The 19,090-nt window shown below is 43.4% G+C and overlaps 1 protein-coding gene across 2 annotated transcripts in view; it reads right to left on the reverse strand.

Annotated features, from left to right (window-relative positions):
• The window catches only part of LOC132827693 (protein HID1), a 129,498-nt gene that overhangs the window by 68,790 nt on the left and 41,618 nt on the right, over positions 1-19,090 (reverse strand). For both annotated transcript variants that reach the window (XM_060844366.1, XM_060844367.1), the window contains exons 5-8: positions 17,729-17,835; positions 16,236-16,352; positions 10,833-11,055; positions 3,117-3,173 (exon numbers count right to left, since the gene is read on the reverse strand). In XM_060844366.1, the coding sequence (XP_060700349.1) occupies positions 3,117-3,173; positions 10,833-11,055; positions 16,236-16,352; positions 17,729-17,835 (504 nt within the window). The remainder of the gene's footprint in view (positions 1-3,116; positions 3,174-10,832; positions 11,056-16,235; positions 16,353-17,728; positions 17,836-19,090) is intronic.

Consider the following 19,090-nt stretch of genomic DNA (forward strand, 5'->3'; position numbering starts at 1 on the left):
ATCATCCGTGTGAATCTCCGCTGGACACGTTCCAGTGCCAGTATGTCCTTCCTGAGGTGTGGGGACCAAAACTGGACACAGTTCTCTAAATGGGGCCTAACCAGAGCCTTATAAAGTCTCAGTAGCACATCGCTGCTTTTATATTCCAACCCTCGAGATAAATGACAACATTGCATTCACTTTCTTAATCACGGACTCAAGGTGCATGTTTACCTTTAGAGAATCCTCGACTAGCACTCCCAGATCCCTTTGTACTTTGGCTTTATGAATTTTCTCACCGTTTAGAAAGTAGTCTATGCTTTTATTCTTTTTTCCAAAGTGCAAGACCTCGCACTTGCTCACATTGAATTCCATCAGGCATTTCCTGGACCACTCTCCCAAACTGTCTAGATCCTTCTGTAGCCTCCCCACTTCCTCAGTACTACCTGCCTGTCCACCTAACTTCGTATCATCAGCAAACTTCACTAGAATGCCCCCCAGTCCTTTCATCCAGATCATTAATATATAATGTGAACAGCTGCGGCCCCAACACTGAACCCTGCGGGACACTGCTCATCACCGGCTGCCATTCCGAAAAAGAATGTGTTATCCCAACTCTCTGCCTTCTGTCAGACAGCCAATCCTCAATCCATACCAGTAGCTCACCTCAAACACCATGGGCCCTCTCCTTACTCAGCAGCCTCCCGTGTGGCACCTTATCAAAGGCCTTTTGAAAGTCTAGATAGACCACATCCACTGGGTTTCCCTGGTCTAACCTACTTGGCACCTCTTCAAAGAATTCCAACAGGTTTGTCAGGTACGACCTCCCCTTACTAAATCCATGTTGACTTGTTCTGATCAGACTCTGCTCTTCCAAGAATTTAGAAACCTCATTCTTAATGATGGATTCTAGAATTTTACCAACAACCGAGGTTAGGCTAATTGGCCTATAATTTTCCATCTTTTGTCTTGATCCTTTCTTGAACAAGGGGGTTACAACAGCGATCTTCCAATCATTCGGGACTATCCCTGACTCCAGTGACTTTTGAAAGATCTCAATCAGCGCCTCCGCTATTTCCTTAGCCACCTCCCTCAGAACTCTAGGGTGTAGCCCATCGGGGCCAGGAGATTTATCAATTTTAAGACCTTTTAGCTTTTCTAGCACTTTCTCTTTAAAAATACTCAACTCAGCCCCCTGACTTCCTTTAATTGATGGGATATTACTCATGTCTTCCACTGTGAAGACTGATGCAAAGTACTTGTTCAGTTCTCCTGCTATTTCCTTATCTCCCATCACTAGGCTTCCAGCATCAGTTTGAAGTGGCCCAATGTCTACTTTTGCCTGTCGTTTGTTTCTTATGTATTGAAAGAAACTTTTACTATCATTTCTAATATTACTGGCTAGCCTACCTTCACATTTGATCCTCTCCTTCCTTATTTCTTTCTTTGTTATCCTCTGTTTGTTTTTGTAGCCTTCCCAATCTTCTGATTTCCCACTGCTCTTGGCCACTTTATAGGATCTCTCTTTTTCTTTGATACATTTCCTGACTTCCTTTGTCAGCCAAGGCTGTCTAATCCCTCCCCGGATAATCTTTCTTTTCTTGGGGATGAAACTCTGTACTGTGTCCTCAATTATACCCACAAACACCTGCCATTTTTGCTCTACTGTCTTCCCCACTAGCCTCTGCTTCCAGTCGATTTTCGTCAGTTCCTCTCTCATGCCCTCATAATTACCTTTATTTAACTGTAACACTATTACATCCGATTTTGCCTTCTCTCTTTCAAAATGCAGACTGAACTCTACCATATTATGATCGCTGCTTCCTAAGTGTTCCCTTACTTTAAGATTTTTTATAAAGTCTGGTTCATTACATAGCACTAGGTCCAGAATAGCCTGCTCCCTTGTGGGCTCCATGACAAGCTGTTCCAAAAAGCCGTCCTGTAAGCATTCCATGAATTCCCGTTCTTTGGATCTACTGGCAACATTATTTACCCAGTCCACCTGCATATTGAAGTCCCCCATGATCACCGTGACCTTGCCTTTCTGACACCTTGCCATTCCAACTGAAAACAACGGGCTTGTTTATTTAGAATGTGTTACATCAGACTCCAAATCTGACCAGCAATTTACTTCAGCCCAGTTAAGTTTGATTTTCTTCAACCACGTTCTTCCCAATAAGCTGTAAAATTCCCTTTGCTAATGTTCCAAGGCAAACCTTCAAACTGAGTGTATAACTGAACATTCACACTGAAGTTTAAAGGTACTACTTCACCTGTGTACATCCTCAGTACAATCTTTTGAGGGATGGAGTGCAATGTGACTCGATGTTTCTGATACACATTGTCAGGATCAATGAAACTGCTGCTCCATTGTCTCCGCCCATCGGTAACCACTTTGCCATTCACTAAGGGAGTGACCAGTATCAGATTACGTCACCAGCAATGACTAGTATGTTTGCCATCTCAACATCATCTACGTCTGCCCTGCCTCAGCAGCTGTCTGCTGGAACTCTCACGTATGAATTTGTTATTTCCTCACTTCATAATTACAATGCTGTCCTACTCAGCATTTCATCTTCTATTCTCTGTAAACGGAACTTGATCCAAAAGCTCAGCTGCCTGTATCCAAACTCATCTCTGAACGGGCAGACCTCAACTGGCTTTGATCCTTCAAAGTGCCAGCGTTTAAATTCTCATCGTTGAGCCCAGACCCTCAATATCTTGAAGCCTCCGCTCGCCTCCCATTCTGGCTTTTTGCCAGCTCTATCACCACAACATTGATGCCTATGCCTTCAGCCACTGAGGCCTTAAATTCCAAATTCCCTCCACAAACCTCTGCCTCCCTCTCTGCCCTTTTGGCCAAGTCTTCAGTCACATACTCTCATGCCTCGTCCTTCGGTTGGGGTGCCATTTTTTGTCCAAGGCTGACCTTGTTAGATGCACCTGAAACTGCACACTTCCACACCCTCCTGACTTTTGGATTGAATTAAAGGTGCTCAGTTTGCTCAGACCTGGCTCTGCACTAACTGGGTCACTGTTAGATCGGTTTGTCCGTCTCACAGTGTTACATCAACGGAGCTCTCACCCCCTGTGTAAGAAGCTTTCCTTGTTAATGCAGACTAATGAAGGAAACTTACCTCCTCCCGATGTATTCGAGACAAGTAGTTGACAAACAGATTCTCTGGGCCGAGAGGCTGTAAAAGATAAATGAGACAGTTTGAAGTCAACACCATATCCCTGCCCATTTTAATATCCTGTCTGTTATATTTAAATCATCCCTCCAACTCACTCCTAAACATCAAAGATGAGCTCACACAGCCCTCAAGGTCACTGAATTCCCAAGATTCACCAGCCTGTGTGTTAAGAAACACCTCCTTATCTCAGTGCTAATCACCTGCCTCTTATTTTGAGTCTAGATTCCCAATAGCAGGGGGAGCACCGCCTGCTACCCCCTCCCACTCCCCCATATTCAAATCCTCTTGAATTAAGAGCCAACTTACAATCTGCCTTCTCATTTGCGAACTGTTAACTTTCAAAGACTCACCAACAAGGACAGCCAAGTCCCTTTGGAGCCTGCCATTTCTCAGCACCTCACCATTTAAGAAATTAATGCTGTATTCAGGGATATGTAACCAGTTCCAAGACTCTTAAACTCATCTTCCTTTCCTGATGGCCTTGTGGGAGAGCACTGACCAACATGGTACTAATTTCTGACCTTGTAGATGGTCGCTGAGGGAAACTGACTGCAACATTATAGACTAGTAAGTATATTAAAGAAACATTCATCACAACTAGAATGCCTTGCGGAGGCTGTTTATTGTTTGAGAAAGACCTTATTTTACCATTCAAACAATCACATCCTCGCACTTTATACACACTGCCAGGGAATGTTTTGTCCACAAACCGAAATTTGATCAAATCAAATAAAAATAAGAACAGCACCTTAGGGGCACTAAGGCTTTATTCCAAATTTTAAAGGAGAATTTTAAACTAAAATGTTGCAGACATCTCAATACATTTATGCAGAGATTGAATAAATGTAACTAATCAAAACAAAAATAAAGCAACTCAAGGAGGCACCACTTTCAAAAGAACCTGAAATAAACATAAATCAAACAACCCACCAGCGCACTGTAACTGAAATAAACATAAATCAAACAGCCCACCAGCGCACTGTAACTGAAATAAACAAAAATCAAACAGCCCACCAGCGCACAGTAACTGAAATTAATAAAAATCAAACAGCCCACCAGCGCACTGTAACTGAAATAAACATAAATCAAACAGCCCACCAGCGCACTGTAACTGAAATAAACAAAAATCAAACAGCCCACCAGCGCACTGTAACTGAAATTAACAAAAATCAAACAGCCCACCCGCGCACTGTAACTGAAATTAATAAAAATCAAACAGCCCACCCGCGCACAGTAACTGAAATAAACAAAAATCAAACAGCCCACCAGCGCACTGTAACTGAAATTAACAAAAATCAAACAGCCCACCAGCGCACTGTAACTGAAATTAATAAAAATCAAACAGCCCACCAGCGCACAGTAACTGAAATTAATAAAAATCAAACAGCCCACCAGCGCACTGTAACTGAAATTAATAAAAATCAAACAGCCCACCCGCGCACAGTAACTGAAATTAATAAAAATCAAACAGCCCACCCGCGCACAGTAACTGAAATAAACAAAAATCAAACAGCCCACCAGCGCACTGTAACTGAAATTAATAAAAATCAAACAGCCCACCAGCGCACAGTAACTGAAATTAATAAAAATCAAACAACCCACCAGCGCACTGTAACTGAAATTAATAAAAATCAAACAACCCACCAGCGCACTGTAACTGAAATTAATAAAAATCAAACAGCCCACCAGCGCACTGTAACTGAAATTAATAAAAATCAAACAACCCACCAGCGCACTGTAACTGAAATTAATAAAAATCAAACAGCCCACCAGCGCACTGTAACTGAAATTAACAAAAATCAAACAGCCCACCAGCGCACTGTAACTGAAATTAACAAAAATCAAACAGCCCACCCGCGCACTGTAACTGAAATAAACAAAAATCAAACAGCCCACCCGCGCACTGTAACTGAAATTAATAAAAATCAAACAGCCCACCAGCGCACTGTAACTGAAATTAACAAAAATCAAACAGCCCACCCGCGCACTGTAACTGAAATTAACAAAAATCAAACAGCCCACCAGCGCACTGTAACTGAAATTAACAAAAATCAAACAGCCCACCCGCGCACTGTAACTGAAATAAACATAAATCAAACAGCCCACCCGCGCACTGTAACTGAAATAAACATAAATCAAATAGCCCACCAGCGCACTGTAACTGAAATAAACATAAATCAAATAGCCCACCAGCGCACTGTAACTGAAATTAACAAAAATCAAACAGCCCACCAGCGCACTGTAACTGAAATTAATAAAAATCAAACAGCCCACCCGCGCACTGTAACTGAAATAAACATAAATCAAACAGCCCACCCGCGCACTGTAACTGAAATTAACAAAAATCAAACAGCCCACCAGCGCACTGTAACTGAAATTAATAAAAATCAAACAACCCACCAGCGCACTGTAACTGAAATTAACAAAAATCAAACAACCCACCAGCGCACTGTAACTGAAATTAATAAAAATCAAACAGCCCACCAGCGCACTGTAACTGAAATTAACAAAAATCAAACAGCCCACCCGCGCACTGTAACTGAAATAAACAAAAATCAAACAGCCCACCAGCGCACTGTAACTGAAATAAACAAAAATCAAACAGCCCACCCGCGCACTGTAACTGAAATAAACAAAAATCAAACAGCCCACCCGCGCACTGTAACTGAAATTAACAAAAATCAAACAGCCCACCAGCGCACTGTAACTGAAATTAACAAAAATCAAACAGCCCACCCGCGCACTGTAACTGAAATAAACATAAATCAAACAGCCCACCCGCGCACTGTAACTGAAATAAACATAAATCAAACAGCCCACCAGCGCACTGTAACTGAAATTAACAAAAATCAAACAGCCCACCAGCGCACTGTAACTGAAATTAATAAAAATCAAACAACCCACCAGCGCACTGTAACTGAAATTAATAAAAATCAAACAGCCCACCAGCGCACTGTAACTGAAATTAATAAAAATCAAACAACCCACCAGCGCACTGTAACTGAAATTAATAAAAATCAAACAACCCACCAGCGCACTGTAACTGAAATTAATAAAAATCAAACAGCCCACCAGCGCACTGTAACTGAAATTAACAAAAATCAAACAGCCCACCAGCGCACTGTAACTGAAATAAACAAAAATCAAACAGCCCACCCGCGCACTGTAACTGAAATAAACAAAAATCAAACAGCCCACCCGCGCACTGTAACTGAAATTAATAAAAATCAAACAGCCCACCCGCGCACTGTAACTGAAATTAACAAAAATCAAACAGCCCACCCGCGCACTGTAACTGAAATTAACAAAAATCAAACAGCCCACCAGCGCACTGTAACTGAAATTAACAAAAATCAAACAGCCCACCCGCGCACTGTAACTGAAATAAACATAAATCAAACAGCCCACCCGCGCACTGTAACTGAAATAAACATAAATCAAACAGCCCACCAGCGCACTGTAACTGAAATAAACATAAATCAAATAGCCCACCAGCGCACTGTAACTGAAATTAACAAAAATCAAACAGCCCACCAGCGCACTGTAACTGAAATTAATAAAAATCAAACAGCCCACCCGCGCACTGTAACTGAAATAAACATAAATCAAACAGCCCACCCGCGCACTGTAACTGAAATTAACAAAAATCAAACAGCCCACCAGCGCACTGTAACTGAAATTAATAAAAATCAAACAACCCACCAGCGCACTGTAACTGAAATTAACAAAAATCAAACAACCCACCAGCGCACTGTAACTGAAATTAATAAAAATCAAACAGCCCACCCGCGCACTGTAACTGAAATTAATAAAAATCAAACATCCCACCAGCGCACTGTAACTGAAATTAACAAAAATCAAACAGCCCACCCGCGCACTGTAACTGAAATTAACAAAAATCAAACAGCCCACCCGCGCACTGTAACTGAAATAAACATAAATCAAACAGCCCACCCGCGCACTGTAACTGAAATAAACATAAATCAAATAGCCCACCAGCGCACTGTAACTGAAATTAACAAAAATCAAACAGCCCACCAGCGCACTGTAACTGAAATAAACATAAATCAAACAGCCCACCCGCGCACTGTAACTGAAATTAACAAAAATCAAACAGCCCACCCGCGCACTGTAACTGAAATAAACATAAATCAAACAGCCCACCCGCGCACTGTAACTGAAATAAACATAAATCAAATAGCCCACCAGCGCACTGTAACTGAAATTAACAAAAATCAAACAGCCCACCAGCGCACTGTAACTGAAATAAACATAAATCAAACAGCCCACCCGCGCACTGTAACTGAAATTAACAAAAATCAAACAGCCCACCCGCGCACTGTAACTGAAATTAACAAAAATCAAACAGCCCACCCGCGCACTGTAACTGAAATAAACAAAAATCAAACAGCCCACCAGCGCACTGTAACTGAAATTAACAAAAATCAAACAGCCCACCAGCGCACTGTAACTGAAATTAATAAAAATCAAACAGCCCACCTGCGCACAGTAACTGAAATTAATAAAAATCAAACAACCCACCCGCGCACTGTAACTGAAATTAATAAAAATCAAACAGCCCACCAGCGCACAGTAACTGAAATTAATAAAAATCAAACAGCCCACCAGCGCACTGTAACTGAAATTAATAAAAATCAAACAGCCCACCAGCGCACTGTAACTGAAATTAACAAACATCAAACAACCCACCAGCGCACTGTAACTGAAATTAACAAAAATCAAATAGCCCACCCGCGCACTGTAACTGAAATAAACAAAAATCAAACAGCCCACCCGCGCACTGTAACTGAAATTAATAAAAATCAAACAGCCCACCAGCGCACTGTAACTGAAATTAATAAAAATCAAATAGCCCACCCGCGCACTGTAACTGAAATTAATAAAAATCAAACAGCCCACCAGCGCACTGTAACTGAAATTAATAAAAATCAAATAGCCCACCCGCGCACTGTAACTGAAATAAATAAAAATCAAACAGCCCACCCGCGCACTGTAACTGAAATTAATAAAAATCAAACAGCCCACCAGCGCACTGTAACTGAAAATAATAAAAATCAAATAGCCCACCCGCGCACTGTAACTGAAATAAACAAAAATCAAATAGCCCACCCGCGCACTGTAACTGAAATAAACAAAAATCAAACAGCCCACCAGCGCACTGTAACTGAAATAAACAAAAATCAAATAGCCCACCCGCGCACTGTAACTGAAATAAACAAAAATCAAACAGCCCACCCGCGCACTGTAACTGAAATTAACAAAAATCAAACAGCCCACCCGCGCACTGTAACTGAAATAAACAAAAATCAAACAGCCCACCCGCGCACTGTAACTGAAATAAACAAAAATCAAATAGCCCACCCGCGCACTGTAACTGAAATTAACAAAAATCAAATAGCCCACCCGCGCACTGTAACTGAAATTAACAAATATCAAACAGCCCACCCGCGCACTGTAACTGAAATTAATAAAAATCAAACAGCCCACCAGCGCACTGTAACTGAAATAAACAAAAATCAAATAGCCCACCCGCGCACTGTAACTGAAATTAATAAAAATCAAACAGCCCACCAGCGCACTGTAACTGAAATTAATAAAAATCAAAAAGCCCACCAGCGCACTGTAACTGAAATAAACAAAAATCAAACAGCCCACCCGCGCACTGTAACTGAAATAAACAAAAATCAAACAGCCCACCCGCGCACTGTAACTGAAATTAATAAAAATCAAACAACCCACCCGCGCACTGTAACTGAAATTAATAAAAATCAAACAGCCCACCCGCGCACAGTAACTGAAATTAATAAAAGTCAAACAGCCCACCAGCGCACTGTAACTGAAATAAACAAAAATCAAACAGCCCACCAGCGCACTGTAACTGAAATTAATAAAAATCAAACAGCCCACCAGCGCACAGTAACTGAAATTAATAAAAATCAAACAACCCACCAGCGCACTGTAACTGAAATTAACAAAAATCAAACAGCCCACCAGCGCACTGTAACTGAAATTAATAAAAATCAAACAGCCCACCAGCGCACAGTAACTGAAATTAACAAAAATCAAACAGCCCACCAGCGCACTGTAACTGAAATTAATAAAAATCAAACAGCCCACCCGCGCACAGTAACTGAAATTAACAAAAATCAAACAACCCACCAGCGCACTGTAACTGAAATTAATAAAAATCAAACAGCCCACCCGCGCACAGTAACTGAAATTAATAAAAATCAAACAGCCCACCAGCGCACTGTAACTGAAATAAACAAAAATCAAACAGCCCACCAGCGCACTGTAACTGAAATTAATAAAAATCAAACAGCCCACCCGCGCACAGTAACTGAAATTAATAAAAATCAAACAGCCCACCAGCGCACTGTAACTGAAATAAACATAAATCAAACAGCCCACCCGCGCACTGTAACTGAAATAAACAAAAATCAAACAACCCACCAGCGCACTGTAACTGAAATTAACAAAAATCAAACAACCCACCAGCGCACTGTAACTGAAATTAATAAAAATCAAACAGCCCACCCGCGCACTGTAACTGAAATTAATAAAAATCAAACATCCCACCAGCGCACTGTAACTGAAATTAACAAAAATCAAACAGCCCACCAGCGCACTGTAACTGAAATTAACAAAAATCAAACAGCCCACCCGCGCACTGTAACTGAAATAAACATAAATCAAACAGCCCACCCGCGCACTGTAACTGAAATAAACAAAAATCAAACAGCCCACCAGCGCACTGTAACTGAAATAAACAAAAATCAAACAGCCCACCAGCGCACAGTAACTGAAATTAATAAAAATCAAACAGCCCACCAGCGCACTGTAACTGAAATAAACATAAATCTAATAGCCCACCAGCGCACAGTAATTGAAATTAATAAAAATCAAACAGCCCACCAGCACACTGTAACTGAAATTAACAAAAATCAAACAGCCCACCCGCGCGCAATAACTGAAAAGTAAATTCGGGGATTAAATCAGAATGTAATTAGTAAGGGGAAAAGTGTCAAATGCACCTGGGAACTACATACATCTAAATATGTAAGCATCTTGCTTGGGCATATTATGTTACACCTCCTGGAAGTGGGAGGGAACTTGAACCCAGACCTCCTGGCCCAGCGATAAGCACACGCCAGGAGCCCCCTTTCATAATTAACTAAACAATATTAAACACTTGTTTAACTCGTAACCTTCAACACACACGGGCAGAATTTATAAGATATTAACATGGAGTTGACCAACCCGGTGCACATCTACTTTCAATGTTTGAGTTAGGGATGAGGAATAGAAGGAGACCCCTTAGCCAGCTCCACCATGTTATTAATCCTGTACCTCTTCACAGAGTTCAGCTACCTGCTGGTAATCACTCTCAGAGCTCCAAGCAAAAGTACTGGTCACGTAGGCAAAAGTAAACAGCACAGCGACAGCTTCCTTTCCAGCATGATCAGTGAGTTAGTGAGGAAGAGGGTGGGGACAGAAGATCCTGATGTGTCCCCAAGTCAGACGGAATAGTCACCAGCCAAAATAGTTTCCTACAAATCTTGACAATGTGCATACTGGAAGCACTGAGATTATAGTGAAGGAAACAATCGCAGTTGGGGCTTGTGCCGAATGTCCTACCTCTGTTTCGTCCATGGCCGTGCTTGTTGTGGTCCCATCCACAGATGGGCTGAGGCTGGTTGAGGCATCGTGGTCCAGGGTCGCAATGAGGACCTGGGCAGCCACCTCCACCAGGGGCTCCCGGTAGTCAGAGAAGAGGAGGTGGTTGTAGGGGATGCCATATCCCACAGGGTCATACGCACATACAATGTTCAACAGTGAGGTAAACAGCGGCAGTGCATGTCTGAAAGACAGCAATCAACCATGGCCAAGTTAGAGAGTTGAGAGAATACCTAATTGTACAAACAGTGCGTGTCTAGGTGAGAAAGAGTGCAGCATACCAGAAGGAAGGAAGAGGCACCAAGTACTGGTTCCTCAAGGGTCAGTATCAAACATGACTGCAGAGAGTCTGAGAGGGTCAAGGTTCAGATGGTAACCACATGTAGTGCAAGGCTGGCTGGGTCCAAATCAATACTTCCTGTTAACTTATAATCTACAGAATCCCTACAGTGTGGAAGCAGGCTATTCAGCCCATGGAGCACACTGACAACATCCCACCCAGACCCACTTTCTCTACTCTATCCCTGTAAGCCCACATTTCCTATAGCTAACCCACCTAGCCTGCACATCCCCGGACACTATCATCAATTTAGTACAGCCAATCCACCCTAACCTGCACATCTTTGGAATGTGGGAGGAAACCGGAGCACCTGGAGGAAGAACGTGCAGACTCCACAAAGACAGTGGCCGGAGGGTGGAATCGTACCCAGTCTCTGGCAATCCGAGGCAGCAGTGCTAACCACTGAGCCACCATGTCGCCACTTTTACCAAGATAATATGCAAGGTACTGTGAAAAATTTGGTTCTGTTAGAGTCAAAAAGTAACACTACCACAAAGATTCTGTTCAGTAATTCTCAGCCCTCATGACCATTATGACTCAGACAAGGACAAAGGGAGAGATGAGGATAACTGCCCTTAATAGTAAGGCAGCATTTGACTAACTGCGGGATCAAGAAGCGCTAGCAAATCAGAGGTGGGTAGGGACTCAGGGGGAAAACTCTCCCATGGATTCAGTCAAACCCAATACCAGGGACAAGATGGTTCTATCGGATAGACAATAGACAATAGGTGCAGGAGTAGGCCATTCTGCCCTTCGAGCCTGCACCGCCATTCAAGATGATCATGGCTGATCATCCTTAATCAGTATCCTGTTCCTGCCTTATCTCCATAACCCTTGATTCCAATATCCTTAAGAGCTCTATCCAACTCTTTCTTAAATGAATCCAGAGACTGGGCCTCCACTGCCCTCTGGGGCAGAGCATTCCACACAGCCACCACTCTCTGGGTGAAGAAGTTTCTCCTCATCTCTGTCCTAAATGGTCTACCCCGTATTTTTAAGCTGTGTCCTCTGGTTCGGCACTCACCCATCAGCGGAAACATGTTTCCTGCCTCCAGAGTGTCCGATCCTTTCATAATCTTATATGTCTCAATCAGATCCCCTCTCAGTCTTCTAAACTCAAGGGTATACAAGGCCAGTCACTCCAGTCTTTCAGTGTAAGGTAATCCCGCCATTCCAGAAATTGACCTCGTGAACCTACGCTGCACTCCCTCAATAGCCAGAATGTCTTTCCTCAAATTTGGAGACCAGACCTGCACACAGTACTCCAGGTGTGGTCTCACCAGGACCCTGTACAGCTGCAGAAGAACCTCTTTGCTTCTATACTCAATCCCTCTTGTTATGAAGGCCAGCATGCTATTAGCTTTCTTCACTACCTGCTGTATCTGCATGCTTACCTTCATTGACTGGTGTACAAGAACACCCAGATCTCGCTGTACTGTCCCTTTACTTAAATTGATTCCAATTAGGTAGTAATCTGCCTTCCTGTTCTTGCCACCAAAGTGGATAACCATACATTTATCCACATTAAACTGCATCTGCCATGCATCTGACCATTCATCTAACTTGTCTAGGTCACCCTATAATCTCCTAATGTCCTCATCACATTTCACCCTGCCACCCAGCTTAGTATCATCAGCAACTTTGCTAATGTTATTGCTAATATCATCTTCTATATCATTAACATATATTGTAAAAAGCTGCGGTCCCAGTACTGATCCCTGCGGTACCCCACTGGTCACTGCCTGCCATTCCGAAATGGAGCCGTTTATCACTACTCTTTGTTTCCTATCAGACAACCAACTTTCAATTCAAGTTAGTACTTTGCCCCCAATACCACGCGCCCTAATTTTGCTCATTAACCTCCCGTGTGGGACTTTATCAAAAGCTTTCTGAAAGTCCAGATGCACTACATCTACTGGATCTCCCTCGTCCATCTTCAGTTACATCCTAGTGGGCAGCACAGTGGCACAGTGGTTAGCACTGCTGCCTCACAACGCCAGAGATCCGGGTTCAATTCCCGCCTCAGGCGACTGACTGTGTGGAGTTTGCACGTTCTCCCCGTGTCTGCGTGGGTTTCCTCCGGGTGCTCCGGTTTCCTCCCACAGTCCAAAGATGTGCGGGTCAGGTGAATTGGCCATGCTAAATTGCCCGTAGTGTTAGGTAAGGGGTAAGTGTAGGGGTATGGGTGGGTTGCGCTCCGGCGGGTCGGTGTGGACTTGTTGAGCCAAAGGGCCTGTTTCCACACTGTAAGTAATCTAATCTAATCTCAAAAAACTCCAGAAGGTTAGTCAAGCACGATTTCCCCTTTATACATCCATGCTGACTCTGACCCTATCCTGTTACTACTATCCAGATGTGTCGTAATTTCATCCTTTATAATAGACTCCAGCATCTTTCCCACCACCGAGGTCAGACTAACTGGTCTATAATTTCCTGCTTTCTCTCTCCCACCTTTCTTAAAAAGTGCTACAACATTAGCCACCCTCCAATCCGCAGGAACTGATCCCGAATCTATCGAACTCTGGAAAATAATCACCAACGCATCCACGATTTCTCGAGCCACCTCCTTCAGTACCCTGGGATGTAGACCATCAGGCCCCGGGGACTTATAAACCTTCAGACCCAAGTTTCTCCAACACCAATTCCTGGCAAATATAAATGCCCTTTAGATCAGGTCCTTCAACCATTTATCTCAGGGAGATTGCTTGTGTCTTCCCCAATGAACACAGATCTGAAGAACCAATTCAATTCTTCTGCCATTTCTTTGTTCCCTGTAATATATTCCCCTGTTTCTGTCTTCAAGGGTCCAATTTTAGTCTTAACTATTTTTTTGCCTTTCACATACCTAAAAAAACTTTTACTATCCTCCTTTATATTACTGGCCAGTTTACCTTCATACCTAATTTTTTCTCTGCATATTTCCTTCTTAGTAATCCTCTGTTGTTCTTTAAAAGCTTCCTAGTCCTCTGTTTTCCCACTTATCTTTGCTATGTTATATTTTTTCTCTTTTAACTTTATATGTTTCTTAACTTCCCTCGTCAGCCACGGCCACCCATGCCTCCTCCTGGGATCTTTCTTCCTTTTGGGAATGAACTGATCCTGCAACTTCTGCATTATATACAGAAATATCCGCCATTGTTCCTACACTGTCATCCCTGCTAAGGTATTGCACCATTGAACTTTGGCCAGCTCCTCCCTCATAGCTCCATAGTTCCCTTTATTCAACAGAAATATTGTCACTTCCGATTGTATCCTCTCCCCCTCAAATTGCAGATTGAAGCTTATTGTATTATGATCCCTACGTCCCAATGGCTCCTTCACTTCGAGGTCTCTGACCAAATCTGGTTCGTTGCACAATACCAGATCCAGAATTGCCTTCTCCCTGGTCGGCTCCAGCACCAGCTGTTCTAAGAATCAACTCGGAGGCACTCCACAAAGTCTTTCTTGAGGTCCAATACCATCCTGATTCTCCCAGTCTACCTGCATGTTGAAATCCCCCATAACAACTGTAGTAACATCTTTGCGACAGGCCAATTTCAGCTCCCGATTCAACTTACATCTGACATCCAGAGTACTGTTTGGGGGCCTGTAGATAACTCCCAAGAGGGTCTTTTTACCCTTAGTATTTCTCAGCTCTATCCACACTGACTCTACATCCCTTGATTCTAGGTCCCCCCACGTAAGGGACTGAATATCATCCCTTACCAACATGGCCACTCCACCCCCTCTGCCCGTCAGTCTGTCCTTACGATAGCACGTGTAGCCTTGAATATTCATTTCCCAGGCCCTGTTCACTTGAAGCCACGTCTCAGTTATCCCCACAATATCGTATCTGCCAATTTACAAAAGAGCCTCAAGCTCATCCATCTTACTTCTAATGCTTTGTGCATTCACGTATAGCATTTTTAATTTATTACTGCCCTCACCCTTCCCATCAACTCCTATTTCACTCAACCTTACAGGATATTAATCATTGCAACAGCAGGATAGCACTGCATGAAGAGTCCATGGTCCAGCCACACGTTATTTATTCACAACAAGTTGTGGACGTCACAACTAGGCCAACGCTCCGCAGAGTGAAGTGGAGGCTGGGACGCTAAATGTCTTCAAGGCAGAGATTGATAATTCCTTGTGACATCAAGAATTTAAGGGCTATGGGGAGAATGCGGGTAAGTGGAGTTGAAATGCCCATCAGCCATGACTGAATGGCGGAGTGGACTCGATGGGCCGAATGGCCTTACTTCCACTCCTATGTCTTATGGTCTACTACGGTGTAACTTTTTTCTGTAATCTGTTTATCAGACTGCAATGTTTATCCTTTTAACTATGCCTTATTTCTAACTTATTCTATGAATCACTGTTAGGCAAAGCAACTTTTCTTTTTTATTCCACTTTTTGAATCTAAGATTTGTACCTATGCACTTTGTATCGAAGATGGCGCCACGGGAGGCAACATTATGAATTTTTCACTGTACTCATTGACTTCTGTACTTGAGGACATGTGAGAATAAAACCTATTGCCCGTCCCTAATTCCCCTCAAGCTGGTGGGAGTAAACTCCTCGGAATGCCCGCACTCCCTGAAAGTACAAACATGCCTCTGGTTTAATGTCTCATCAAACTGACGGCACCTTCAACAGTGCACCTTCAACTCTGTCAGTACAGCATCAGTGTGTCTGCTGGGGTGATGCACCTAAAATCTTATGAAGGTAAGCGAGCCATGGCAAACTTCTCAAAACCTCCAAATGGAGTCGACTCTCAGTGGGTATCACCACCTAATCTGGGCTGTAACCGGGGGACCTTTATCCAGTTCAGCACACTCACTCCTGAACAATCAGATCTGAAATCCCTCCCCCCACCAATCTGAAAAATATGGATGGAAATTTGATCAGAGAAGGCTTCAAGAAAGGGGGGGGGTTGGTTGGGTGGGAGGGAGAGTACCTCAGTAAAGACACTCACAGCAGCCAGAAATATCACAGCAGCCCCACAGCACTTTGAATAGCTCCTTCTCCTACCTGGTCCTCACCTGTTCTCTGTCGAGCAGAAGAACTGGACCCAGGGGTTGAGAATGTTTCCCTCGGTGGTGGGTGGGAGATACACAGCCTCGGAGAAACAAGTCAGCAGCAGCTTCAGAAGCTCTGTCCTGTGGGAACAAGAGACAGGCGCGGTGAGGAAGGGATGGGGGGATCAAGTTTTAATACCTGAATCACCCAACTCACGCCCCACCAGTGTTCACCATGACCCTTCCAGAGAATTAGAGCACAATAACAGCCCTTCAGCTCACAGGTCTGGGCTGGTGCCTAAACCCCAGAACTCCCATTTTAATCACCTCTTCCCACCCTGTCCTGTATTAATCCACTCAATTCTCCTTCTTGACAGCACAGGCCTCCCATTCTGTGCATGTGCTCTGCCTCAATCGGTTACTGCGACAGCAAGGGCCATATTCAGGTCAGTACTCAAGTCTGTATTTGATCTTAGAGGAATGAACTTATGTTCACGCCTATTATTCTGGACTCTACTAATGGAAACAGCATCTCCACATTGAACTACTTTGTCATAAAGACTTTAAATAGGGAACACCATGCCTTGCCCTTTTCAAAGGAAAAGAGCCTTCTCAATCTTTCCCATCCTCTCAAAAACTTGAAAATGACTCTCTCCAGTATTTAATGGGCTTTTGCAGAGGAGACCAGGACAGCGATGACTGTGAATATTTTTTGTTTTATAATGAATCTTTCAGATTGCAGGAATCCAGAGAATGTGATATCAAATCCCACCACAGGGGTTTCAAATTTTAAAACCAATTTTGTTTTTAAATTTCTTCATGTGACCTGCTGACAAGGCCAGTATGCATTGCCCATCCCTGGAGGTGGTGATGGTGAGTTACCTCCTTGAACCACTGCAGTCCACATGGACCAATGCTATTCCGGAAAAAAAATCCAGTGACATTTAAGGAAAGACAACAGAGTTCCAAGACAGGATGGTCAGCAACTTGGAGAGGAATTTGCAGGTAGCATTCCCAACGATCTGCTTTCCTTGTCCTTCTAGATAGGTAGGGGTCACTGATTTGGAAGGTGCTGTCTAAGGAGCCTTGATGAGTTACTGCAGTGCATCTTGTAGATGGTACATCTTGCTGCGACTGAGCATCGGAGGTGAAAGAAATGAAAGTTGAAGGCGGTGGATGGAGTTCCAATCAAACGGGCTGTTTTGTTCTGGATGGAGTTGAGTTTCTCGAGTGTTACTGGCACCGCACCCATTTGGATAAGTGGAGAGTATTGTGCCTTTAAGATGGAGGAGGGGCTTTGGAGACTCAAGAGGTGAATTACTCAAACCCCAAGTTAGCTAGCAGAACAAGAATTTAGATTTGTGCCTGCATTTTATTTCATCTCGAGTTACCCCCCCCTCCAGTCAAATCCAGTCACGGCCCATTCAGAGCACTGCCTGCAGGAGATTCCAAGGCCAAGTGAACGATGGGCCACAGTCAAATCAGACCCACACCTTTACATGGAGCTGGCTCCTCACCTGTTTAGGTCATGGATGTAGCTGTGAGGTGGAGAATGGGCAAATCCTACCCCAGCCTCCCAGATGTACTCACAGCTGTCGATACAGTGCAGATCCTCAGCAGTTTCCTGACGGGGATAAATAAAACCAGTTAGTAAGCAGTACACTATACTCTCCTTCTGTCCACCATCATCAACCAGAAACGTATTGGGTTTAGTAGTCAGTGGGGTATAATATGTCACGAATGGGGCCTTTAATCACACTAAGCACTCAGTGCCAGCATCAATTATCAATCAGATAATTCACATCTTTCACACATCAAACACACTTAGGAAAGATACAGCTCAAGGCTAGATACCGAGTGAAGGGTCCTCTACCCTGTCCCCATCAAAGACATTCGGTGTCAGGACTCGCTAGTGATAGCAAAACAGTTCACTATTCAGAGGGTGTGGTTGTGTCTGCTGGGAGAACTGAATTCCTCCCAGTGGGCAAGTGGCCTGCTTCCTTTGATGGGCTGAAAATGGTGATAAGTTAGTGGCCAGCAGGCATGAGTGGATCATTCCACCAAAAGTCAGCACATTGCTTGTTCCTCCTTTCACCAGTCTGTCACAACACTGACTCGCAAAGCACAACAAAAGGCCATCGCACATGCCACCCACCACTCTCATTCACAGTTGAACCTGAAAAAAAACGATGCTGGCAAATATCATTAGAAGCTGAGATCATACAGGTATTGGATGGCATGAAAATGGATAGGCAGAATGTGCTGGAAAGGCTGCTCTGTTTAGGGTGGGTGCTCACAGTTTGCTGAAGGAGGTGGAGATAGTGGAAAGGATTGTTATAATCTTCCTAATCTTCACAAGATACAGGGGAGGTACCAAAGAATTGGAAATTGGCAAATGTGACACTTGAATTTATGAAAGGATGCAAGATCTTACCGAGTAACCACAGGTCAATCAGTTTACATCAGTGGTGAGTAAGGTTTAAGGAGAAAGTCAGGACTGCAGATGTTGGAGATCAGAGCTGAAAATGTGTTGCTGGAAAAGTGCAGCAGGTCAGGCAGCGTCCAAGGAACAGGAGAGTCGACGTTCGGGCCATGAGCCCTTCGTCAGGAATCAAAGGATTAAGGAGCAATCATCTTTGAGAAAAAAATATCAAGAAATGTCTGGAGAAGTCGGAGTTAATTTAGGAGAGCCAGCACAAATTTGTAAATGTAGATCTTGAGCGATTAATTAAATTGAAATGCCTAATGAAGAAACAGAGAATGTGGATGAAGGGCATGTGGTGATTGTTGTCAATTTGGCTTTTAAGGAAACATTTGACAATATTCCACAGAAGAGGATGGTTCACAAAACTGAGGCTCAAGGAATAGGGGGGTAAGTG

Source organism: Hemiscyllium ocellatum, chromosome 25, assembly GCF_020745735.1.
Source record: "Hemiscyllium ocellatum isolate sHemOce1 chromosome 25, sHemOce1.pat.X.cur, whole genome shotgun sequence".
Lineage (NCBI taxonomy): Eukaryota > Metazoa > Chordata > Chondrichthyes > Orectolobiformes > Hemiscylliidae > Hemiscyllium > Hemiscyllium ocellatum.